Raw genomic sequence first — 26,167 nt, 5'->3', positions numbered from 1 at the left:
TTCGAGATGTAGAATCATAGATCTATGATGAAATGAGAATTTCTTTATTTGACTCGGTTTGAACTTTCTCAACACTTCAGTGGCGTGCCAAATTGGTGCATGTGGTAGATAGTTTCAGTCACTTAAATGGTCTCAATCTGAGGCTCAAAGGAAAATCAATGACAGCTTTTAGTGTGCAGGACACAATAGAAAGGATGATCAAGAAAATAAGGGATGCGGGCCAAACTATTTGATCAGTCTGCTTGCTAATCTGTCAGGTGTTTTTGGCCATGGCAGAAATGCAGCTTCCAAATGACGACAAAGTACCTGCAAAGTTTCAAAGCACAGCTTCACAAGTCCCTCCCTGTCCCTGACACACAATTCAACTGGATAGGAAATCCTTTTGTGAGCCTTGATGTCATGTCGCAAGTCTGACCTCGAGAGCAAGACAGCCTTGTGGAACTGTTCTGTGCCAATGCTTTAAAGCTGGATTTTTCTCAGAACTACCTGACTGGCTTTAAAGTTGCTTCAGAATACCAAGAACTGTCTGGGTTTCTCATCCCTTTCCCTACAATGTACCTTTGCAAAACTGGATTTTCAGGGGATGTCTCATTCAAGACCAAATATTGGAATAAACTTTGAACCAGATCTCCGATTATGTGTGTCACTGACATCTAACATTTTATGTCTGTGAAACAACAACAACAGCCTTCTCACTAGGTAGAGTTACTGTTTCCTCTGGTAGGCCTACTGCAAGTAAATGTGCTGTAATGAGTGTAATTTATTTGTGAGTGTGCATCTTCGAAATAGCTGCATTTTGAATACCCATTGATATGAGTTTGACTCCCGTCAGCCCTCGGCTCTTTTTAAAAAAAAAAGTTCCAAATGGCTTGTCTACGTTGTGGTCCAAAAAAACTTTTGATGATTTAATGATCGTCATAAAGGAAAAAGGTTGGGAACCACTGGCGTAGAACTTAAATAGGACATGTAAAAGGTTTGGTAGAATGGATGGACAGGTGGCATAGAAACATAGAAAAACTACAGCACAAACAGGCCCTTCGGCCCACAAGTTGTGCCGAACACATCCCTACCTTCTAGACCTACCTATAGCCCTCCATCCTATTAAGCTCCATGTACTCATCCAGGAGTCTCTTAAAAGACCCTATTGAGTTTGCCTCCACCACCACTGACGGCAGCCGATTCCACTCGCCCACCACCCTCTGTGTGAAAAACTTCCCCCTAACATCTCCCCTGTACCTACCCCCCAGCACCTTAAACCTGTGTCCTCTCGTAGCAGACATTTCCACCCTGGGAAAAAGCCTCCGAGAGTCCACCCGATCTATGCCTCTCAACATCTTATACACCTCTATTAGGTCTCCTCTCATCCTACGTCTCTCCAAGTAGAAAAGACCGAGCTTCCTCAGCCTATCCTCATAAGGCATGCCACTCAATCCAGGCAACATCCTTGTAAATCTCCTCTGCACCCTTTCAATCTTTTCCACATCCTTCCTGTAATGAGGCGACCAGAACTGAGCACAGTACTCCAAGTGGGGTCTGACGAGGGTCTTGTATAGCTGCATCATTATCCCCAGACTCCTAAACTCAATCCCTCGATTGATAAAGACCAGCACACCATACGCCTTCTTAACCACCTCCTCCACCTGCGGGGCTGATTTTAGAGTCCTCTGGACCCGGACCCCAAGGTCCTTCTGATCCTCTACAGTACTAAGAGTCTTTCCCTTTATATTGTACTCCTTCATCCCATTTGACCTGCCAGAATGGACCACGACGCATTTATCTGGGTTGAAGTCCATCTGCCACTTGTCCGCCCAGTCTTGCATCCTATCTATGTCCCTCTGTAACTTCTGACATCCCTCCAGACTATCCACAACCCCACCAACCTTCGTGTCGTCGGCAAACTTACCAACCCATCCCTTCACTTCCTCATCCAGGTCATTTATGAAAATGACAAACAGCAAAGGTCCCAGAACACGTCCCTGGGGCACACCACTGGTGACCGACCTCCATTTAGAAAAAAATGGCAGATCAAGTAAAATGCAGAGAAATGAGGTGATTAATTTTAGTAGGAAAAATGAGGTGGCGATGGCAAGTTGTATTGTTGCTGGATTAGGGAAAAGGGGGTGGTGGTACAGTAGTATTTTGCTAGATTAGTGATCCAGGATAATGCTGAGGGAGCCCAGCACATTGGCACAAAATGTTGAGGCTAAAGCATTTGCTGTCATGTTCAGCCAGAAGTCCCGAATGGATGATCCGTCTGTCTGTCTCTGCAGATCCCAAGCATCACGGGTATCAATCTTCAGCCAGTTCAGTCTTTTCTCGATCACATGGAGTGAATTGAAGGCACTGGATACCGCAAATGCTATTGGTCCTGACAATATTCCAGCAATAGTACTGAAGATTAGTGCTCCAGTACTTGCTGCGCCCCTAGCCACGCTGTCTGAGTACAGCTACAACACTGGCATCTACCCGGCAACATGGAAAATTGCCAGGTCTCCTCTTGTAGTCATACCCAACATAAAGATGGTTGTGGCTGTTGGAGGTCGTCATCTTAGCTCCAGGACATCATTGCAGGAGCTCTTCAGAGCAGTGTCCTAGGCCCAACCATCTTCAGCTGCTTCATCAATGACCTTCCTTCCATCATAAGGTCAGAAGTAAGTGGGGTGTTCAATGATTACATAATGTAATCACCAGCAAACACCATTTGTGGCTCCTCAGAATTTGAAGCAGCAATGTTTTGACAACATCCAGGCTTAGCTGGCAAATAACATTCGCACCACACAGGCAATCACTGCCTCCAACAAAAGAGAATCCAACCATCTCCCTGTGGCAATTCACTGGCATTACCATCATTGAATCCACCACTATCAACATCCTGGGGGAGGGGGTTACCATTGACCAGAAACTGAACTGGACTAGAACTGTGGCCACCGGACCAGATCAGAGGCTAGGAATCCTGCAGGAAGTAACTCCCCTCCTGACTCTCCAAAGCCTGTCCACCATCTACAGGGCACAAGTCAAGAATGTGATGGAATACTCTTCCCTCTGCCTGGATGACTGCAGCTCCAACAACACTCGAGGTGCTTGATTGCTACCCCTTCCACAAACATTTCATCGCTCCATCATTGACTCTCAGTAACAGTAGTGTGTACCATCTTCAAGATGCATTGAAGGAGCTACGCAAGGCTGCTTCGGCAGCATCTGCCAAATCCACAATTATTTCTACCTCGAAGGATATGGGCAGTAGACACACAGGAATACCGCCACCTGAAAATTCCCTGTCCAGTCACGCACTATCCTGACATGGAAATATATTGCAGTTCCTTCACTGTCGCTGGGTTAAAATCCTGGGACTGCTTCCCTAACAGCACTGTGGGTGCATGTTCTCCAGGGCAAGTGGGAATCGTTTTTAATCTGGTTCTTCACTCGTATGGTTTTGTGTGAGGTGGACAGTGTACATGTTATGTTGGATGTGCAGTTATGTGGGAAAGGCTGCATGGACCACACTTTTTTTTTGTGCCTAACCAATAGTTCTGTGCCTCCTATAAAGCCATTGTTTTTAAGTCTTTTCAACTTGCCCTGTCACCTTTTATGTACATAAGCTTCTGTTTGCGCTCTTATTGCTTCTTCTCCGTTCTCCCTCGCTAAATACATCACAGTTGATCTGCTATTTGTTTATCAAGTCTACTACTCTATTTTTTTGCTGTTCAATACATTTAAATGTTTCTGTCCTCTGCAGGTTCTGTAATTTTTTATCTTTTATAGTCATAGCTATGCTTGTATGACAATCATGTGACTTGTGAAGCTAGTTTTTTTTTTAAAGTTGCACATTTAAAGGAGGAATATCAAGACATCTCCGAGAACAGCCAGCTTGATTTGTGGATCAGACCTCGTCTTTGTCATCTTCAAAGATCAACAGTCTTTAATCTGATAAAAGTAAATTACTGCAAATGCTGGAAAATCTCAGCAGGTCTGACAGCATCAGTGGCGAGAGAACCAAGCCAATGGGGGGAGTTTTCCCATTTGGCCCACCACGAGAATCTTAGTGGGCTGGGGGCGAATCTTGCAAAGGTCTGTTGACCATGGGTGGGATTTTCTGGTTTTGTGGTGGGCATGACGAGAAAATCCCACCCAACATTTCAAGTCTGGATAAGTCTTCGTCAGAGCTGATATTGACTCGCATGTTTATCAGACCAGGAGATACACTGGTCATTGTTTTACAATGACACTGGTCATTGATATAATGTATTTTTCATTTCAAGAAACAAAAGGTTTCAGTGTTTGAAACCACAGGCAGGAGATGAATCCAGCTACTTCTGGGGTTACTGCAGTACCTTTATTTGGAACATGACACTGAGATCACATCATACAGCATTTGCTCCCTGCTAGCAGATATTAACAAAAGTTTAAACTGACTTTTGAGGGCCACGTTCAGATAGAGCAGCTGACCAACAAGGAGGGCCATTGGACTACTGCAATCAGTCAGGCTGTGAAAGGACCCCCCCACACACACTACCCTGAAAGAGAAACAAAGAACCTGTACCACCGCCACTCTTTTCCAGTTTAAGTCCGTATGAGAAACCAGTCTTCAGATCAACTTTATGAGCCATCACAGCTGCTGAGATACCTCTGCAATTTCAAAATATTCATTTCAGACTTTGTAATGCCGTGACGATGAAACAATAGGCCTGCACCAAAACACAGACCAAGTTAAATTACACTTTGATAATTACTGATTTTGGAGACCTGTTGTTTTAATGAGCATTCATGAGATGCAAATGGCATTAACACCACCATTAGAGTCAGAGGTTTACAGCCTGGAAACAGGCCCTTCGGCCCGACTGTCCATGCCGCCCTTTTTTTTTAAACCCCTAAGCTAATGGTCCTGGTAAAGGTGCCCATTACACTTGCAGACCTTAGAGTTCAGGTTATGTCACAATGATCGAAATACTTAATCAGGCCAGCGAGTTACCCTCATCTACTGTCCGCTTTCTGAAAGACACTGAGGTCAATTATGGGGTAAAATATGGTGAGGGTTAAGGGGGGTGTGGGGGTGGAAGTGAGGGTTGAGGTGGATTGGTGTGAGGGTGGGGATGCAGGGCGGGAGGTGGATTGGGCTAAGGGTGGGGGTGCAGGGTGAGGGGTGGATTGAGGGTGGGGGGTGCAGGGTGAAAGGTGGATTGGGTGTGAGGGTGGGGCGGGTGCCGGGTGAGGAGTGGATTGGGCGAAGGGTGGGGGGTGGATTGGGGGTGAAGGGTGGATTGGGGGTGGGGGGTGCAGGGTGAGGGGTGGATTGGGGGTGAGGGGTGGATTGGGGGTGAGGGGTGGATTGGGCTAAGGGTGGGGCGGTGCAGGGTGAGGGATGGATTGGGGGTGAGGGGTGCAGGGTGAGGGATGGATTGGGGGTGAGGGGTGCAGAGTGAGGGGTGGATTGGGGGTGGGGGTGCAGGGTAAGGGGTGGATTGGGGGATGAGGGTCGGGGGTTTGAGAAAGCTGAAGGGAAACCACTCCAAGGATGTGCGGGTTAGGTTGATTGGCCGTGCTGGATTGCCCCTTGGTGTCGGGGGACTAGCTAGGGTGAATGCATGGGGATGGGGCCTGGATGGGATTGTGGTCGGTGCCGACTCCAATAGCCAAATGGCCTCCTTTTGTACTGTAGGGATTCAAGAGACGACTAGATAGATACATGAATAGGCAGGAAATAGGGATACAGACCACACAGAGGCAAGAAAATATTAGATTAGAGAGGCATCTGTGTCGGCACAAACTTGGGCCGAAGGGCCTGTTCCTGTGCTGTACTTTTCTTTGTTCTTTTTGTTCTAATCCCAATTGCCCACATTTGGCCCATATTCCTCGATACTCATAGTACCCATGTAACTATCTAAATGCTTTTTAAAAGACAAAATTGTACCCGCCTCTACTACTAGCTCTGGCAGCTTGTTCCAGACACTCACCACCCTCTGAGATAATTGCCCCTCTGGACACTTTTGTATCTCTCCCCTCTCACCTTGAACCTATGCCCTCTAGTTTTAGACTCCCCTACCTTTGGGAAAAGATATTGACTATCTAGCTGATCTGTGCACCTCATTATTTTATAGACCTCTATAAGATCACCCCTAAGTCTTCTACACTCCAGACGAAAACATCCCAGTCTATCCAGCCTCTCCTTATAACTCAAACCATCAAGTCCTGGTAGCATCCTAGTAAATCTTTTCTGCACTCTTTCTAGTTTAATAATATCCTTTCTATAATAGGGTGACCAGAACTGTACACAGTATTCCAAGTGTGGCCTTACCAATGTCTTCTACAACTTCAACAAGACATCCCAACTCCTGTATTCAATGTTGTGACCAATGAAACCAAGCATGCTGAATGCCATCTTCACCATTCTGTCCACCTGTGACTCCACTTTCAAGGAGCTATGAACATGTACCCCTAGATCTCTTTGTTCTGTAACTCTCCCCAACGCCCTACCGTTAACTGAGTAAGTCCTGCCCTGGTTCAATCTACCAGAATGCATCACCTCGCATTTATCTAAATTAAACTCCACCTGCCATTCGTTGGCCCAATTGATCAAGATCCCATTGCAATCGGAGATAACTTTCTTCACTGTTCACTATACCACCAATCTTGGTGTCATCTGCAAACATACTAACCATGCCTCCTATATTCTCATCCAAATCATTAATATCAATGACAAATAACAGTGGGCCCAGCACTGATCCCTGAGACACACCGCTGGTCACAGGCCTCTAGTTTGGAAAAACAACCCTCTACAACCACCCTCTAGCCTCTGTCATTAAATCAATTTTGTATCCATTTAGATACCTCACCCTGGATCCCATGAGATTTAACTTTATGCAACAATCTACCATGTGCTACCTTGTCAAAGGCCTTGCTAAAGCCCATGTAGACGATATCAACTGCATTGACCTCATTTACCACCTTGGTGACCCCTTCAAAAAACTCAATCAAATTTGTGAGACATGATTTTCCACTTACAAGGCCATGCTGACTGTCCCTAATCAGTCCTTGTGTCTCTAAATGCCTGTAGATTCTGTCTCTCAAAATACCTTCCAACAACTTGCCCACCACAGATGTCATTCCCAGGCTTTTCGCTGCAGCCCTTTTTAAACAAAGGCACAATTGTCATCCTCCAATCTTCAGGCACCTCACCCGTGACGATTGATGATTCAAATATCTCTGCTAGGGGACCTGCCATTTCCTCCCTAGCCTCCCACAATGTCCTGGGATACACTTCATCAGGTCCCAGGGATTTATCTACCTTGATGCGCTTTAAGACTTCCAGCACCCCTCTCTCTGTAATATGTACACTCCTCAAGATGTCACTATTTATTTCCCCAAGTTCCCTAACATCCATGCTTTTCTCAACAGTAAATACTGATGAGAAATATTCATTTAGGATCTCGCCTATCTTGTGTGGATCCGCACATAGATGACCTTGTTGATCCTTAAGAGGCCCTACTCTCTCTCTCTCTCTCGTTACTCTTTGGCCCTTTATGTATTTGTAGAAGCTCTTTGGATTCTCCTTTGCCTTATCTGCCAAAACAATCTCGTGTCCCCTTTTTGCCCTCCTGATTTCTCTCTTAACTCTACTCCTACACCCCCTATACTCTTCAAGGGATTCACTTGATCCCAGCTGCCTATGCATGTCATGTGCCTACTACTTCTTGACCAGGGCCTCGATATCCCGAGTCATCCAGGGTTCCTGACTTCTGCCAGCCTTGCCCTTCAGTCTAAGAGAAATATGCTTACCCTGAACCCTGGTTAATACACTTTTGAAAGCCTCCCCCACTTATCAGATGTCCCTTTTGCCTTCCCACAGACTCCCCCAATTAACTTTTGAAAGTTCCTGCCTGATGCCATCAAAATTGGCCTTGCCCCAATTTAGAATTTTAACTTTTGGGCCAGACCTATCATTCTTCATAGCTATCTTAAAACTGATAGAATTATGGTCACTGGTCCCAAAGTGATCTAACACTTCTGTCACCTATCCTTCCTTATTTCCCAAGCGGAGGCCAGGTTTTTCCCCCTCTCTAGTCGGGCCATCCACATACTGAATGAGAAATTTCTCCTGAATACAGTCATCAAACTTCTCTCCATTCAACCCATTAATACTATGGCTGTCCCAGTCAATGCTGGGAAAGTTAAAATCCCCTACTATTACCACCCTATTATTCTTGGAGCTATCTGTAATCTCCTTACATATTTGCTCCTCCAATTTCCCACCGACTATTTGGGGGCCTATAATACAACCCTATCAAAGTGATTTCCCCCTTATTTCTCAGTTCTACCCAGATAGACTCAGTGGGCGAACCCTCGGATATATCCCCTCTCAGCACTGCTGTGATATTTTCCCGAATCAAAAGTGCAACTCCCCTTCCTCTCTTACCTCCTGTTCTATCTTTCCTATCGCATCTGTACCCTGGAACATTGAGCTGCCAGTCCTGTCCCTCCCGTAACCATGTTTCAGTAATTGCTGTGATATCCCAGTCCCACGTACCCATCCATGTTGGCTGTCCCACCAAGCAGTGGGACAGCCAACCTGCAACTGGGAAAATTGCAATGTATTTTGATGCCAGTGGTTTTCCAATTATTCTCCTGCGAGATTCTCCACTAAACCAGCTGTGGGTGGGATTGGAGAATTCCACTTGATTTTTAAAAAAAAACTCTTGTGGGATGTAGGCGTTGCTGGTTGAGTCAGTATTTATTTCCCAACTCTGAGGGTACTTAAGATCCACATTGTTGTGGATCTGGAGTCACATTTAGACCAGACTAGGCAAAGCTGACAAATTTCTAAAAGATACAAAGTCAGTTAGGATTGTATTCATTGGAGTTTAGAAGAGAGAGAGGGGATCTCCTAGAAACGTATAATATTCTAACAGGGTTAGAGATGGTAGATTCAGAAAGAATGTTCTTGATGGTGGGGGAGTCCAGAACTAGGGGTCAGAGTTTGAAGGTAAGAGGTAAACCTTTTGGGACTGAGGCGAGGAGAAATTTCTTCACCCAGAAGGTGGTGAATGTGTGGAATTCACTGCCACATAGTTCAGGCCAAAGCATTGTCTGATTTCAAGAATAACTTAAATGTAGCTCTTGGGACTAAAGGGATATGGGGGAAGGCAGAATCAGGGCATTGAATTTAATCAGCCATGATCATAATGAATGGTGGAGCAGGCTCGAAGGGCCGAATGGCCTACTTCTAATGGCCTACGTCTATATGGATTTCAGTAAGGCATTTGACAAAGTCCCACATGGCAGGTTGGTTAAGAAGGTTAAGGCTCATGGGATACAAGGAGAAGTGGCTAGATGGGTGGAGAACTGGCTTGGCCATAGGAGACAGAGGGTAGTGGTCGAAGGGTCTTTTTCCGGCTGGAGGTCTGTGACCAGTGGTGTTCCGCAGGGCTCTGTACTGGGACCTCTGCTATTTGTGATATATATATAAATGATTTGGAAGAAGGTGTAACTGGTGTAATCAGCAAGTTTGTGGATGACACGAAGATGGCTGGACTTGCGGATAGCGAAGAGCATTGTCGGGCAATACAGCAGGATATAGATAGGCTGGAAAATTGGGCGGAGAGGTGGCAAATGGAGTTTAATCCGGATAAATGTGAAGTGATGCATTTTGGAAGAAATAATGTAGGGAGGAGTTATACAATAAATGGCAGAGTCATCAGGAGTATAGAAACACAGAGGGACCTAGGTGTGCAAGTCCACAAATCCTTGAAGGTGGCAACACAGGTGGAGAAGGTGGTGAAGAAGGCATATGGTATGCTTGCCTTTATAGGACGGGGTATAGAGTATAAAAGCTGGAGTCTGATGATGCAGCTGTATAGAATGCTGGTTAGGCCACATTTGGAGTACTGCGTCCAGTTCTGGTTGCCGCACTACCAGAAGGACGTGGAGGCATTGGAGAGAGTGCAGAGAAGGTTTACCAGGATGTTGCCTGGTATGGAGGGTCTTGGCTATGAGGAGAGATTGGGTAGACTGGGGTTGTTCTCCTTGGAAAGACGGAGAATGAGGGGAGATCTAATAGAGGTGTACAAGATTATGAAGGGGATAGATAGGGTGAACAGTGGGAAGCTTTTTCCCAGGTCGGAGGTGACGATCACGAGAGGTCACGGTCTCAAGGTGAGAGGGGCAAAGTATAACTCAGATATCAGAGGGATGTTTTTTACACAGAGGGTGGTGGGGGCTTGGAATGCGCTGCCAAGTAGGGTGGTGGAGGCAGGCACGCTGACATCGTTTAAGACTTACCTGGATAGTCACATGAGCAGCCTGGGAATGGAGGGATACAAACGATTGGTCTAGTTGGACCAAGGAGCGGCACAGGCTTGGAGGGCCGAAGGGCCTGTTTCCTGTGCTGTACTGTTCTTTGTTCTTTGTTCAACAATCTTAGAACCATTTTTTAATTTTTATCCTCATTGCCAATGTCATTCCTGTTCACTGGTTAGGTAAATAACAACTATAATGTTTATTGACACATAACTATAATATAGAACCTTTGCAGCCTCATGGCTGCCAGTCAGCTTCCATGAAGGTTTCCAATAAACCTGAGCTCACCATAATAATCCCACACCCTGCTTTTCTATTGGTTCCCCAGGTCATGTGACCTTTTGCAGTTTGTCCCTTTTAAGGATCGATCTCCACAGTTTAGTGTGCAGGCACAGCAAGTGATGAGGAAGGCATTTATTGCAAGAGGAATGCAATATAGCAGTACAGCCGGACAGAGTCCTGGTGAGACCACATCTGGAATACTTGTTCCTGTGATGAGGGGTTGTCTTATAAGGTTGAACAAGGTGGGCCTATATCCACTGGAATTTAGAAGAATAAGGGGTGACCTTACTGAAACCTCAGATCCTGAGAGAACTTCATAGGGTAGATACCCAACGGGTGTTTACTCTTGCGGGGGGGGACTTAAACTAAGGGACTTTGTCTTAAAAGGAAGATCTCTTGATTTTAAAATGAGATGCGTAACATTTTCCCCCAAAGGGCCGTTAGTGTGTTGAATTACCTCCCCCAGAATATAGTGGAGGCTGGATCTTTGAATTTAAGGCAAAGTAGTCGAGCGCAGTTTGTTTTTTCGAACTTTCTTTCCTGGGACTCACTTTTGCAAGTGGCTGACCTTTGGGACCCACGCCACAGTCACATACCTTTTAAGTGACAGATGAGCCTGCTTGGTCCTGTGTGGAACAATAAATGTGTGCACTCAGCCCCCATTTTGGAACAGAGAGACTCAAAAAGCCGTTGAGTGCGTTGTGTTTAATGAAATTCACAATTTTCACAGTTTCTTTCAAGACGGATGGAATTGCTTTTGATGCCAATGATTTCGGACAATGTCCTGACCAGCTGGACTTCCTTAATCCTTATAACTACTGTTTTTTGTGATTCCTCTGCAATTAACCCAATTGAGCCCACACTTTCCAATTTGATTTATTATTGTCACATGTATTAGCATACAGTGAAAAGTATTGTTTCTTGTGCGCTATACAGACAAAACATACCGTTCATAGAGAAGGAAACGAGAGAGTGCAGAATGTAGTACTACAGTCATAACTAGGGTGTAGAGAAAGATCAACTTAATGCAAGATAAGTCCATTCAAAAGTCTGATAGCAGAAAAAAAGCTGTTCTTGATTCGATTGGTATGTATCCTCAGACTTTTGCATCTTTTTCCCAACGGAAGATAATGGAAGAGAGAATGTCTGAGGTGCGTGGGATCCTTGATTATGCTGGCTGCTTTGCCGAGGCAGCGGGAAGTGTAGACGGAGTCAGTGGATGGGAGGCTGGTTTGCGAGATGGACTGGGTTTCATTCATGACCTTTTGTAGTTTATTGCGGTCTTGGGCAGATCATGTAGTTCAACACTTCAAAGATCGTGTGTCGGTCGTGTTGGTTGGTAATGTGAAACATCACAGCATATCCTCAAAAAAATTCAATGTGCCAAACAAATCCGATATAAACTAACAAGGTTGCACAATGTAACGTCTGTACTTTCTTCCAACTGTATTGAGAACTCCTGTGCTAACTTTAAACAAGAAATAAACTTTTGAATTCTCCGTAATATGGTAAGCCACCGCGTTATCACTAAGTGGGATGCATTCAGTTTTTCACCTGACCTCTCACCTAGGTCCGTGCAAACCATGTTTAGTGTTGCACGGAGAATTAAATGTGAGGCATTTTCTCTTCAGCTACGTGGTAAGCTACCAAATAAGAGGCTAATTGTCCTCTCTCATCCAATGCTAAATTCCTGCTAACAACAACTGATGATTTCAGTTCTTGCTGCATGCTTTGAAAAAAATCCAAAGTTTGTCTTCCTGATCAGAGAGGTGATGGCCTAGTGGTATTGTTGCTAGATTATTAATCCAGAAACTCAGCTGATGGAATTTGAATTCAATAAAAAAAAATCTGGAATTAAGAATTCACTGATGATCATGAAACCATTGTCAGGGAAACCCATCACTAATGTCCTTTAGGAAAGGAAATCTGCCGTCCTTGTCTGGTCTGCATGTGACTCCTGAGCCATAGCAACGTGGTTGACTCTCAACTACCCTCTGAAATGGCCTAGCAAGCCGCTCAGTTGTATCAATCAAGGGCAACTAGGGATGGACAATAAATGCTAGTCAGCCAGCGATGCCCATATCCCACCAATGAAATGAATAAAAGGATTGCCATGCTTAGTCTTCAGATGCCTTTGCAGTTTTGAGGGTTTTAAACACTTGTTCGCCAGTATTTCCCTGCATTCTGATTTGCATTGGCACAATTAACAAAACCATACCTCAAGGTATCATCTTTATACTGCTGTGTTCCTGATTTTAGTTTCTTCTTTGTAGGCTGTTCACCAGAGGCCCTGGCGCTCTGTTGTGAACTCTCAGGAGCAGTACTCCAGCAGATTCTGATGTGAGATCTTGGCCACCAGGTGCACTGCCTATTAGTGTCTCTGGCCATCTCTTTCTTATAACAAAACAATCCATGTCCAATGTCCTCTTGTCTAGCTCGCAAGTGAAAGAAGCTTGACTCTGAATTCTCGCCAAAAGCATGTATGTACTGGGTGCTTGGCACCAAGTGTATGTACAGGGCATTGACCTGATCACTGTCGCCTTTTATGGGCAGGGACTTCTATTAATGTTTATTTCATGTCTTGCTGTACAGAAGATGTTACAAAATCTACTCTACTTTTGCTTTAGAAGCGTTTTCAATGGTGCTTCATTCTACTCTATTTTAAAATAGTGTGCAGTTCTTGGCACCTAAGTCAGGCGATCTTTGGGGAACGCCATGACCCAGTCGCGACTCCCACTTTGAAGAAACCTGGTCTAGGGTTATTAGGATGGGACCGAGTGTAGGGTAACAAAGTTTGAGGATGACACAAAGATGAGTGGGAAAGCGAATTGCGTGGAGGATGCGGAAAGTCTGCAGAGAGATTTGGATAGGCTGTGAGTGGGCAAGGATCTGGCAGATGGAGTATAACGTTGACAAGTGTGAGGTTATCCACTTTGGAAGGAATAATAGTAAAATGGACTATTATTTAAATGGTGAAAAATTAAAACATGCTACTGTGCAGAGGGACCTGGGGGTCCTTGTGCATGAATTGCAAAAACTCAGTTTGCAGGTGCAGCAGGTGATCAAGAAGGCGAATGGAATGTTGGCCTTTATCGCGAAGGGGATGGAGTATAAAAGCAGGGAGGTCTTGCTGCAATTGTACAGGGTACTGGTGAGGCCGCAACTAGAGTACTGTGTGCAATTTTGGTCCCCTTATTTGAGAAAGGATATATTGGCCTTGGAGGGAGTACAGAGAAGGTTCACCAGGTTGATACCAGAGATGAGGGGGTTAGCTTATGAGGAGAGATTGAGTAGATTGGACCTGTACTCGTTGGAGTTTAGAAGGCTGAGGGGAGATCTTTATAGAGACATATAAGATAATGAAGGGGCTAACAGGGTAGAAGCAGCGAGGTTATTTCCACTTAGAAAGGAAACAAGAACTAGAGGACACAGCCTCAAAATAAGGAGGAGTCAGTTTAGAACAGAGTTGAGGAGGAACTTCTTCTCTCTGAGGGTAGTGAATCTCTGGAATTCTCTGCCCATTGAAGCAGTGGAGGCTACCTGGTTAAATATGTTTAAGTCACAGGTAGATAGATTTCTGATCAATAAGGGAATTAAGGGTTATGGGGAGCGGGCGGGTAAGTGGAACTAAACCACTATCAGATCAGCCATGATCTTATTGAATGGCGGGGCAGGCTCGAGGGGCTAGATGGCCTACTCCTGCTCCTATTTCTTATGTTCTTATTAGGGACAGGCAGGAAAGTGGAGCTGAGCCCACAAACAGATCAGCCATGATCTTATTGAATGGTGGAGAAGGATCAAATGGCCTATTCATATTCCTGTGGCAGAGGTGATTTCAACTACATAGGTATCTCACTGCTCAGTGTCACTAGGAAGATCTTTACTAGAATCATGGTGAAAAGACTCCCATCTACTTGGAGATCCAGTTTGTCCAGAAGCACATGTTGTTTTTGTGTTGTCGACATGTCCTTCTCCATACACCAGCTACAAGAGAAATGTAGAAAACTGGATATATATATATATAAACATTCAACACCATCAGCAGGACAAGACTGGCACAGTGGTTGCATTGCTGCGCCTCAGCGCCAGGGACCCGGGTTCAATTCTGGCCTTGGGTAACTGTGTGAAGTTTGTACTTCCTCCTGTCTGCATGGCTTTATGCCGAGTACTCCAGTTTCCTCCCACAGTCCAAAATGTGCAGGTTAGGTGGATTGGCCATGCCATGCCCCTTAGTGTCCCAAGATGTGTAGGTTAGATGGATTAGCCATGGTAAAATGTGTGGGGTTATGGGATAGGGCATGGGAGAGTGCCTGGGTATAACACTGTCATCAGGAAACTGACAGTGCACTGTCGGTTACTTGCACAGATACTCAGCTACATAGACACTTGGATTGTGTCTCCCATGCAAGTCTTTCCTTAATATTTTCTACCTTGGATTCAGAATGACTGACGATCTGCCTCTTAATGTGGAATTTGATGCACATTTGGAGAAAGAAGCTACCAACTTTGGCTGACCTATAAAACACAAGCTGACTCTTGGGATCGAGGTACTGTCCATGAGGCCTGTGTTCTCAGAATGTTTATTGTAAGCTGTTAAACATGGAGGAGCTTATAGCTATCAAGAAAGGCCAGTGATTTTCGGCTTTACTGTTTGGGGCACATTACAGCATTTCATGGAAGGATTAAATTTCGAAGACACATCTCCCACATATGCTACCACTTGACAAGCAGAGGTGACTTCACTAGTTCAGGTATGTTTGTAGGATGGTAGACTGACGCATTCACAAGGATATTCTGTATGGCGAGGTAGCTGGAGCAAAAAGACCAATAGCCTCGCTTCAAAGATGCTTGCAAGCATGACATGAATTTTCACACATGGGAAACACTAGCCAAACAACATGGGAAAATGACACCATTACTTGTGGGCTGGTATGCATTACTGTAACGTTCGCTGGCTACAGCAGCTTGATAATAGGCTCAACGCTGAAAATAATGACACCTGATAACCCTCCTTCTGCACAGTAGGGATTCTATAAGCGATATTTGTGGCAGAACCTGCCTGTCACAAATTGGTCTCTTCAGCCGTCAAAGAATGCACCATATGAAACTATCCCATCATCAATTTGCTGAATGGCCATCATATGTAGATGGAAGGATGATGATGGACCTCATTCCTCAGAACCAGATCCAGTAGTGCTGCTTCCAATTAGAACAGTGGCATACTGAGGTATCAGTATCTCCAGGAACAGTACAGCACAGGAACAAGTCCTTAAGCTCACCAAGCCTGCTCCAATTCCTAATCTTTATTTAGACACTACTTTTTGCCAATTCATGGTTTCCATCCCTCTGTTCGCTTCCTATTCATGTGTCTATCAAGATATTCCCTGAACGTTGCTAGCGTGCCTGCTTCCACCACCTCTACTGGCAGTGCATTCCAGGCTTGGAGGCAAACTTGCAGGTGCTGGTTTTTCCTGCTATCTTTGTCCTTCTAGATAGTGGTTGTTGTGGATTTAGTCGGCGTTGCTTCCAAGGAGCCTTGGTGAGTTCATCTTGACGTCAGTAACACTGTCGGAGAAAGAGGGAGTGAATGTTTGTGGATGGGGTGCCAGTCAAGTGGGCTGCTTAGTGTCGAGCTTTTTTTAGTATTTTTGGAGCTGCATTCATCTTGACAAGTGGAGTGTCTCTCATCACACTGCTGACTTGTGTCTGGTGGACATACTTTGGGAGTCATGAAGGTCTAATAAGATCATGGCTGATCGGTTTGTTTTGAATTCCCCCCTTCCCATTTACCGCCGATAACCTTTGATCCTCTTGTACTTGCCGCTTGTCAGCCCAAGCCTGGATATTGTCCAGAACCTGTTGGGGACCTGATTGTGTTTGATAGACACCAGGAGCCCAGGGGAAAGATAAAAACAGGTGTAACAAATACTCATACCACCCTGCCAGCAGAATATTAAAGTAGTGCTGCTTGTTTTTCTACAATGAATGATTTACTTTGTACTGGTATGAACGTTTGCACTTTGTTTCTATTATAAATAGCATATCACACATGTTCCTGAGTCTATTCATTGTATGCATGAACAGTCATGGTTTACTGAAGTGCCCTCCGAAGTATATTGTTTGGAAAAAGTTTATTCGGATAGAAATAAGGTTTTTGAAACTGTTTTTTGGAGCCGGAACATGAAAAATGTTGATTTGTTACAGGTTCAACAGCAGCCAGCTGCAAACAAACGTCCAAGTAACAGTGCTCCTCCTCAAACCCAGCTCAATAAAATCAAATACTCTGGAGGGCCACAGATAGTGAAGAAAGAGAGACGCCAGAGTTCATCTCGCTTCAATCTGGCTAAAAATAGAGAACTTCAAAAACTGCCAGCACTTAAAGGTAAGGCAAAATCTCATTTACAACCTTGTTTGAAAATAATAGTGGTTTTCTTGGGTGCCACAGTCCAAAGATGTGCAGGTTAGGTAGATTGGCCATTGGGGGCGGGGGGTGGCACTGAGTTAAATCTTGTTTCAGAGTCTGTGCAGACTGGATGGGCTGAATGGTCTCTGCATTGTCGGGATTCGATGTTTTTTTTCCCCCTCTGAATGGCGGCTGTTAATTTGGCTTGTGGCCTCCTCCAGCAATAGTTGTGTAGAAGGAAGATGGTAACAGATTCATGAGAATACATAGACTGGTGAATAGGACCAACATTTGGTAGATTTGAATTTAATGCGGATAAGTGTGAAGTGATTAGTTTGGGTCGGAAATGAGGCAGTGGGTTGCAGGAACAGACACTCCTGGGAGTTCAATGTGCTGATGTGGAGATGCCGGCGTTGGACTGGGGTAAACACAGTAAGAAGTTTAACAACACCAGGTTAAAGTCCAACAGGTTTATTTGGTAGCAAAAGCCACACAAGCTTTCGAAGCTCTAAGCCCCTTCTTCAGGTGAGTGGGAATTCTGTTCACAAACAGAGCTTATAAAGACACACTCAATTTACATGAATAATGGTTGGAATGCGAATACTTACAACTAATCAAGTCTTTAAGAAACAAAACAACGTGAGTGGAGAGAGCATCAAGACAGGCTAAAAAGATGTGCATTGTCTCCAGACAAGACAGCCAGTGAAACTCTGCAGGTCCACGCAACTGTGGGGGTTACAAATAGTGTGACATGAACCCAATATCCCGGTTGAGGCCGTCCGCGTGTGTGCGGAACTTGGCTATCAGTTTCTGCTCAGCGACTCTGCGCTGTCGTGCGCGACACACGACAGCGCAGAGTCGCTGAGCAGAAACTGATAGCCAAGTTCCGCACACACGCGGACGGCCTCAACCGGGATATTGGGTTCATGTCACACTATTTGTAACCCCCACAGTTGCGTGGACCTGCAGAGTTTCACTGGCTGTCTTGTCTGGAGACAATGCACATCTTTTTAGCCTGTCTTGATGCTCTCTCCACTCCCATTGTTTTGTTTCTTAAAGACTTGATTAGTTGTAAGTATTCGCATTCCAACCATTATTCATGTAAATTGAGTCTGTGTCTTTATAAACTCTGTTTGTGAACAGAATTCCCACTCACCTGAAGAAGGGGCTTAGAGCTTCGAAAGCTTGTGTGGCTTTTGCTACCAAATAAACCTGTTGGACTTTAACCTGGTGTTGTTAAACTTCTTACTGAGTTCAATGTGCACCAGTCTTTGACAGTAACCGGGCTATTGAGAAGGCTGTTTTAAAAAAAAAAGTCATACTTTGTTAAATAGGCATAGAGTACAAAAGCAAGGAATTTATACCAAACTTTTATAAATCACTAATTATTCACCAGCTGGATTATTATGCCTGTTTCTCTTCTTAAAATGGGCACAGAAGGTAGATTCATTAGAATTGTATCAGTTATATGGAGCAACTGGGATTTAGAGCAGTGAAAAATAAGGGGAGATTTGATAAAAGCATTCAAAATCATGAATTTTAATATAAGTAAGATGTTACGATGCCTCTTGGAGACTGCTAATTTTTAAAAAGCAATGGCTCTCCCAAACAGAGAGATTGAAGGTTAAGATTTCATATTTTAAGACTTTTTCTGTAAAAAGCAAACTGAAATCAATACAGATCAAACATTATTTAACAGGTAACTACAATTGTCCAACAGGTTTGAGGTCCTTTCAGCTTGTTTGGATGAGAGTGGAGGCTGCAGGGTGGATGAGCTGACCGACCATGGCACTGAGATACAGGAAGCCATTCAAGTCGGGGGAACACGTAAGAATGTAGCTGTAGTGGGGATACTATAGTGAGGGGGATTGACCTTGTTCTATGTAGCAAGAAGCAAGAGTCCAGGCGGCTGTGTTGCCTGCTTGGTGCCAGTGTTCAGGACATCTGCTCTGGGCTGGTGAGGAACCTGCAGTGAGGAGGAAGATTTGATGTCATTGTCCATATAGGTACCAACAACATTAACAGGATGTGGAAGGGAGTTTTGCATAGTCAGTATGGGAGCTATGCACCAAATTAAGAAGCAGAACCTCAATGGTAATTTCTGGATTATTACCTCAGTCATGTGCAAATTGGCACAGGAGAGATGAGATTAGAGAAATTAACACGTGGCTCAAAGGTGTGGGAGAAGTGGTTTCCGTTTCGTGGGACACTGGCACCAGTACTGGGGAAAGTGAGGTCTGTACCTTGGGGCGATCTACACCTGGACTGTGCTGGAGCTGATGTCCTAGCAAGCTGTATAACGATGGGAGTAGAGAGAGTTTTAAACTGAATAGTGGTACAAGGGATCAGATTTGGGAAGATGAGGTATACCAAAGAGTAATGAGACAAGATGAGAGAGAGGTACTAATATGGAAAATGATACAGACCGTGACAGGAAGGGGCAGAGTAGAAAACTAACTGGTCTGCTTTCTGTCTCCATTTTTCAACAAAGAAGTTACATTTGCAATTTTCCAATCTAATAGAATTTTCTTCAAATCTAGGGAATTTTGGAAAATTAAACTATCGCATTAGCCACTTCTTTCGCGGTTTTAGCCTGCAGTTTCCTGCTTTCTGTCTCCCTCCCTTTTGAATAAAGGAGTTACATTTACTATCTTCCAAACTAATGGAACCTTCCCCAAATCTAGAGAATTTTGGAAAACTAAAACCATCAACAATCTCATTAGCCAATTTTCCACAACCTTAAGGTGAAGTCCATCCAAACCATGGGGTTTGTCAGCCCACAAACTCAACAGTTTGCTCACTTACCTGATCTATTATAATTTTCCTGAGTTTCTCCCTCTCTTCCATTTCCTGATTTACAGCAATTTCTGGGATGTTACTTGTGTCCTCTATAGTGAAGATAAATGCACAATGCCTGTTTAATTCATCCATCTTTCTTGCCATTGCCAATCCCCAGGCGCATTTTTATAGGACCAATGCTCACTTTGTTAATGCTTTTATTAAGGAGAGATGTTAATGCATTAGAAGCAGAGAAGGTTTACTAGTCTAATAGCTGGAATGGGTGGGTTGTCTTGTGTGGAAATGTTGGACAGGTTAGGTTTGTATATCCACAATACGAGGAAAAAGAGAGAAGAGAAAATGGAAATGAAAAGGCTTGAACTTGACCGTCAGATGAAAGGGAAAAGGAATGGGAAAGGGAACAGAAGGGGGCGGGGGGGGGGGGGGGATGTTTAAATTTGTACAAGCTCTTCCAAAATTTGAAGAAAGTTATATAGAAGCTTTATTTCATTTGAGAAGGTAGTTAAGCAAATGAAGTGGCCTAAAGAAAATTGGTCATTGCTCCTATGGAATCCGTTAGTGGGTAGAACTCGTGAGGTTTGAGCATCACTGCCAGAAGGGCTTAGTGTGCACTAACAAAGGCTATTCCTGCTCATAGGAGTTGATCCCTGAGGCATACAGGCAAAAATTTGAAACCATAAGGCCACAGCTTTGGCAGATGTATATTGAAGTAGAGGGGGTAAAACAATGTAATTATGACCATTCATTTGGGCATTAAAAGCAGGTGCAATGTAGGAAGCTCTTGGGGAAATAATACTCCTGGAAGAATTAAAAAATTCACCTCCTCCAGCTGTTAGAACCCAAGTTGAAGACCAGAGGGTGACAACAACAAGACAGGGAGTGGGGATGGCTGGCAATTATGAGCTGGTCCATAGATAAAACACTTTTTCTGTCGACCCCATAAACCCAAGAAGGGGAGACGGTGAAAAGAAGGCAAGTAGCCAGAAACCGCTGGGAATACTCTTGAAACTCCTTGGACCAGAAAGGAAGATACTGAGAATTTAAGTGATATTCAAAGACACAAGTGTTTCCATTGTAACAAGGTGGGATGTGTTCATGCAGATGGTTGGAAGTTGCACCTGAAATCCGTGGGACTTATTAGGGTACGTAAAGGCAATTCAGGAAAAGGAATTCTACATTAACTACAGCTGTGAAACCGACTGTAAACACTGTAGTGAGTGCAGGTGAGGTGAATGAGACACATGAAAACTATAAAGGATTCTTATTGAGAGGAAAAGTAACCCTTATCCCTGAGACAGCTAAACCTATAATTATATTAAGAGATGCAGGAGCCACTCAAAGACTTGCTGGGGAAAGGCAAACTTTTTCACCAGAGAGCGCATTAAAGTCAAATATTTGTACCACATGCACTTGGAGTGTAACCTAATGTCTGGGACAGTGATGGTATGGAGTTGTTGAGAAGATACACATAGATGGAGCCAACCTGCTCCCAGGAAATGATTTAGCCAGAACAAAAGTAGTAGTTTCTCTCATGATTACAGAAAGCCCAAGTAAGGTTCATGAGTCAGAAGTTATAGGAAAAGATTTCAGGAATCTTTTCTTTGTGCATGGTGACCTGAGCAATGGCTAAGTAAACTCCTTCAGAGGTCAAAGTGACACTACAGACAGATATTTGATTAGCTGAACTAGTTAAAGATCTAGATAATCTGAAAGATGTTTAGTAAATCTTCTCTTGTTGAGGGTCAACAAGCTGAAACAGAATTAAGTAAGGTAGCACAATCAGCTTGAATTGAAGCTAAAGCTAAGGAAGTTCCAGAATGTTGTATTAAAAATAGGATACTAATGAGGAAGTGGAGACCTCACAAACGTGCACATGAAGAGTGGGCGGTGGTTCATCAGGCAATTGTACTGCTAAATATCTTAGAGCATATGCTAAGGTGAGAGTCTTGGTGTACAAGTATACAGGTCACTGAAGGCAGCAGTTCATTTAGTCAAGGTTGTGAAGAAGGCATATGGAATGCTTTCTTTCATTGGCAGAGGTATAAAATATAGAAATAAGGATATAATGTTGGAATTGTATAAAACACTGCTGAGGCCACAACTGAAATATTGTGTGCAGTTCTGGTCACCACGTTACAGGAAGGACGTAATTGCCCAGGAGAGAGTACAGAGGAGATTTGCAAGAATGTTGCCAGGGCTTGAAAGGTTTAGCTGTAAGGAGTTATTTTACTTAGATGTGGAGATGCCGGCACTGGACTGGGGTGGGTACCAGGTTAAAGTCCAACAAGTTTATTTGGAATCATGAGCTTTTGGAGTGCTGATCTTTCCATCAGGTGAGTGCTCCACCTGGTCCACTCACCTGAAGGAGCAGTGCTCTGAAAGCTCATGATTCCAAATAAACCTGTTGGACTTTAACCAAGTGTTGTGAAACTTATTACTATTTTATTTGAAGTTATTCTTGGAAGAAGCCTGAGGGGTGACTTGGTTGAGGTGTGCAAAATTATGAGGTGAAGAGAGAGAGTTGACAAGTTAAAATTAAAATCTGTGGTTCCCCAACCGGAAACCATGGATGAACAGAGATATCTACTGCTTGCTGAAGTCTAGGTCTGAGTCGTTCAAGCCAGGCGACACTGACCTAACAAGAGAGCCAGATACAATCAACCCATCAAAGATGCCAAAAGACCAGGCTAGAGTCCCAGGCTAGCCGCAATAACCCCCGCCGACAATGGCCAGGTCTGCAAGACATAACAGGCTACAAGATGAAGGCATGTAAAATCGCCAGCTCCAGTGCACCCCTCCTTGATCAGCTCAATGCATTCCACGCCCGTTTTGAGCAAGAGATCAGCGAGAGCACGCCCTCTACCCTGGAAGCCCTGGATGAACCTATATCTGAGGTCACCATTGCAGATGACAGAGCAGCTTTCTCGAAGGTCAACCCACGGAAAGCAATTGGCTCGGATTGGGTACCCGGACGAGCACTCCGATCCTGTGTGGATCAGCTGACGGGAGTATTCACAGACATCTTCAACCTCTCTTTACAACAATCTGAGGTCCCTATCTACTTCAAGAAGACGACCATCATCCCGGTACCTAAACAAAAGCAGCGTGCCTGAATGACTATCAGCTGGTGACTCTGACATCCATCCTTATGAAGTGCTTCGAAAGGCTAGTCATGGCACAAATCAATTCAAACCTCCCGGACTGCCTGGATCCACTACAGTTTGCCTATCGCCGCAACAGGTCCATAGCAGACGCCATCTCCCTGGCCCTACACTCAACCCTGGAACACCTAGATAACAAAGACACCTATGTCAGACTCCTATTTATTGACTACAGCTCAACCTTCAACACCATTATTCCCACGAAACTCCTCTCCAAACTCAATGGCATGGGCCTCGGCACCCCCCTCGTGGATCCTGAATTTCCTAACTCTCAGACCACAATCGGTGAGGATAGGCAACAACACCTCCACGATCATCCTCATCACTGGTGCCCCACAAGCCTGTGTTCTCAGCCCCCTACTGTACTCCTTATACACCAATGACTGTGTGGCCAAAGTCCCCTCCAATTTGATTTTCAAGTTCGCTGACAACATCACCATAGTGGTTCGGATCTCAAACAATGATGAGACAGTGGTCAGTGGTGGGATGAGACAGCGTACAGGAATGAGATAGAAAATCTGGTGCAGCGACAATAATCTCTCCCTCAATATCAACAAAACGAAGGAGATTGGCATCGACTTCAGGAAGCATAAAGGTGAACCATGACCCTGTCTACATCAACGGGGACGAAGTAGAAAGGGTCGAGAGCTTCAAATTTTTAGGTGTCCAGATCACCAACAACCTGTCCTGGTCCCCCCCCATGCTGACACTATAGTTAAGAAAACCCATCAATGCCTCTTCTTATAGAAACATAAGATTATGAAGGGAATAGATAAGATAGAAGCAGGGAAGTTGTTTCCACTGACAGGTGAAACTAGAACTAGGGGGCATAGCCTCAAAATAAGGGGAAGCAGATTTAGGACTGAGTTGAGGAGGAACTTCTTCACACAAAGGGTTGTGAATCTGTGGAATTCCCTGCCCAATGAAGCAGTTGAGGCGACCTCATTGAATGTTTTTAAGGCAAGAATAGATAAATTTTTGAACAGTAAAGGAATTAAGGGTTATGGTGAGCGGGCGGGTAAGTGGAGCTGAGTCTACAAAAAAGATCAGCCATGAGGGGCCAGATGGCCTACTCTTAGTTCTTATGTTCTCTACTTTCTCAGAAGACTAAGGAAATTTGGCATGTCAGCTACGACTCTCACCAACTTTTACAGATGCACTAAATGCATTCTTTCTGGTTGTATCACAGCTTGGTATGGCTCCTGCTCTGCCCAAGACCTCAAAGAACTACAAATGTATGTAGCTCAGTCCATCATGCAAACCAGCCTCCCATCCATTGACTGTCTACACTTCCTGCTGCCTTGGCAAAGCAGCCAGCATAATTAAGGACCCCGGACATTCTCTCTCTTCCACCTTCCTTTGGGAAAAAGATACAAAAGTCTGAGGTCACGTACCAACCGACTCGAGAGCAGCTTCTTCCCTGCTGCTGTCAGATGTTTGAATGGACTTGCCTTGCATTAAGTTGATCTTTCTCTACACCCTAGCTATGACTGTAACACTACATTCTGCGCTCTCTCCTTTCCTTCTCTATGAATGGTATGCTTTGTCTGAATAGCATGCAAGAAGCAATACTTTTCACTGTTAATACATGTAACAATAAATCAAATCAAATTGTTTCTGTTGGCGGAGGATGCTCGAACCATGTATTCAAGATAAGTGGCAGAAGGTGATAAGGGGGTAATGAGGAAGAATTTTTTACGCAAAGGGTACTGGGTGCCTGGAATTTCCAGCCCAAGTTGCCAGTGGTGGGAGAGACCTGAAACTACCTGGATCTGCAGCTTAAGTGCTGTAAGTTACAGGGCTCTGGCCAGATGCAGGAAGGTGGGATTAGAAAGGGCACCTGGATGTCCTTGGACGGGCATGGACAAGATGGGTTGAGTGGCCTCCTACTGCGACATAACTTTTCCGTGGTTCTATATTACGGATAGGAATAATCCTCCTTCACTCCAAAGTTCTATTCTTAAGAACCTCCGGGCACCTTCTGGGACTAGGGGTCCCTCTTCACATAGCATTGAAATCCTGTGAACTTTATCTATCCTTGTTATAAAGTCTTTTCTTCAACCACCCTTGACTTGAAACGTTTACACTAAAGTTACAACTTGTGGCATAGTGGAGCTAGATCAAATACACACTCCTCCTACCCCAGCTGTAATACAATTGCGATCAAATGCATTCAAGATAGTTCTGTAGCCAACCAGAGAGCAGGTTATATTAGACTTGGTATTGTGTGATGACATGATTAGTTAATGACCTCAGAGTAAAGGCACCCCTACCTAGCCCCGAACACACACAATGATTGAATTTTAAATTCAAATTGAGAAGAGTGGGTCTAAGACAGGATTCCTGTCTCCATTCCTTCTGTGGCACGGTGGTCAGCACTGCTCCCTCACAGCGCCAGGGACCCAAGTTCAATTCCTGGCTTGGGTCGTTGCCTGTGTGGAGTTTGCACATTTTCCCTGTCTGTGTGGGTTTCCTCCCACAGTCCAAAGATGTGTGGGTTAGGTGGATTGGCCATGCTAAATTGCCCCTTAGTGTCAGGGAACTCACTAGGGTAAATGCATGGGGTTTGGGGGATAGTGCCCGGGTGGGATTGTGGTCGGTTTAGACTTGATGGGCTGAATGGCCTCCTTCTGCACTGTAGGATTCTATGACTGGTATTTTTAAACTTAAATAAGGGCAACTATGGGAATGAAAACTGAGCTAGCTGAAGTGAATTGAGATACAAGGCTAGAAGGGTAGATTAATAGAGAAGCAGTGGCAGACTTTTAAGGAGTATATTTCAGAATCCTCCAAGTACATTCTAAGAACATAAGAACTAGGAGCAGGAGTAGGCCATTTGGCCCCTCGAGCCTGCTCCGCCATTCAATAAGATCATGGCCGATCTTTTTGTGGACTCAGCTCCACTTACTCGCCCGCTCACCATAACCCTTAATTCCTTCACTGTTCAATTCAACATTCCTAAAAGAATAATTCTCAGGAGAACCCACTGTCCATGATTAGCTAAAGTTAATGGAAATTAAGGAAAGAATCAAACTTAAGGAAAAAGCATAAAACTGTGCAGCAGGTCTGGTAATTAATCAGCATATAAAGGCAGCGGAGAATGACTAGTTTGCTCATCAGGAGAAAGAAATTTAGAGTTTGAGAGGAAGCTAGCTAGAAATGTAAAGTTGGATCGCCAAAGTTTCTACAGGAAATTAGGAGTCGGTAAAGTGAATGTTGGTCTTCTGGAGAG

General features: G+C 44.4%; 1 protein-coding gene across 2 annotated transcripts in view; it reads left to right on the top strand.

The window, feature by feature from the left end:
* ppp2r5d (protein phosphatase 2, regulatory subunit B', delta) overlaps positions 1-26,167 on the top strand; it is a 209,781-nt gene that overhangs the window by 41,725 nt on the left and 141,889 nt on the right. Inside the window, exon 3 of one of the 2 annotated variants that reach the window (XM_078212139.1) lies at positions 16,777-16,954. In XM_078212139.1, the coding sequence (XP_078068265.1) occupies positions 16,777-16,954 (178 nt within the window). Of the gene's footprint in view, positions 1-16,776; positions 16,955-18,718; positions 18,803-26,167 lie in introns of those variants that run through there. The other variant, XM_078212140.1, reaches the window with a different exon arrangement.

The sequence above is a fragment of the Mustelus asterias genome, chromosome 5, assembly GCF_964213995.1.
Source record: "Mustelus asterias chromosome 5, sMusAst1.hap1.1, whole genome shotgun sequence".
Lineage (NCBI taxonomy): Eukaryota > Metazoa > Chordata > Chondrichthyes > Carcharhiniformes > Triakidae > Mustelus > Mustelus asterias.
Note: the sequence above shows the minus strand (reverse complement) of the source record. Positions and strands in the feature narration are given on the sequence as shown.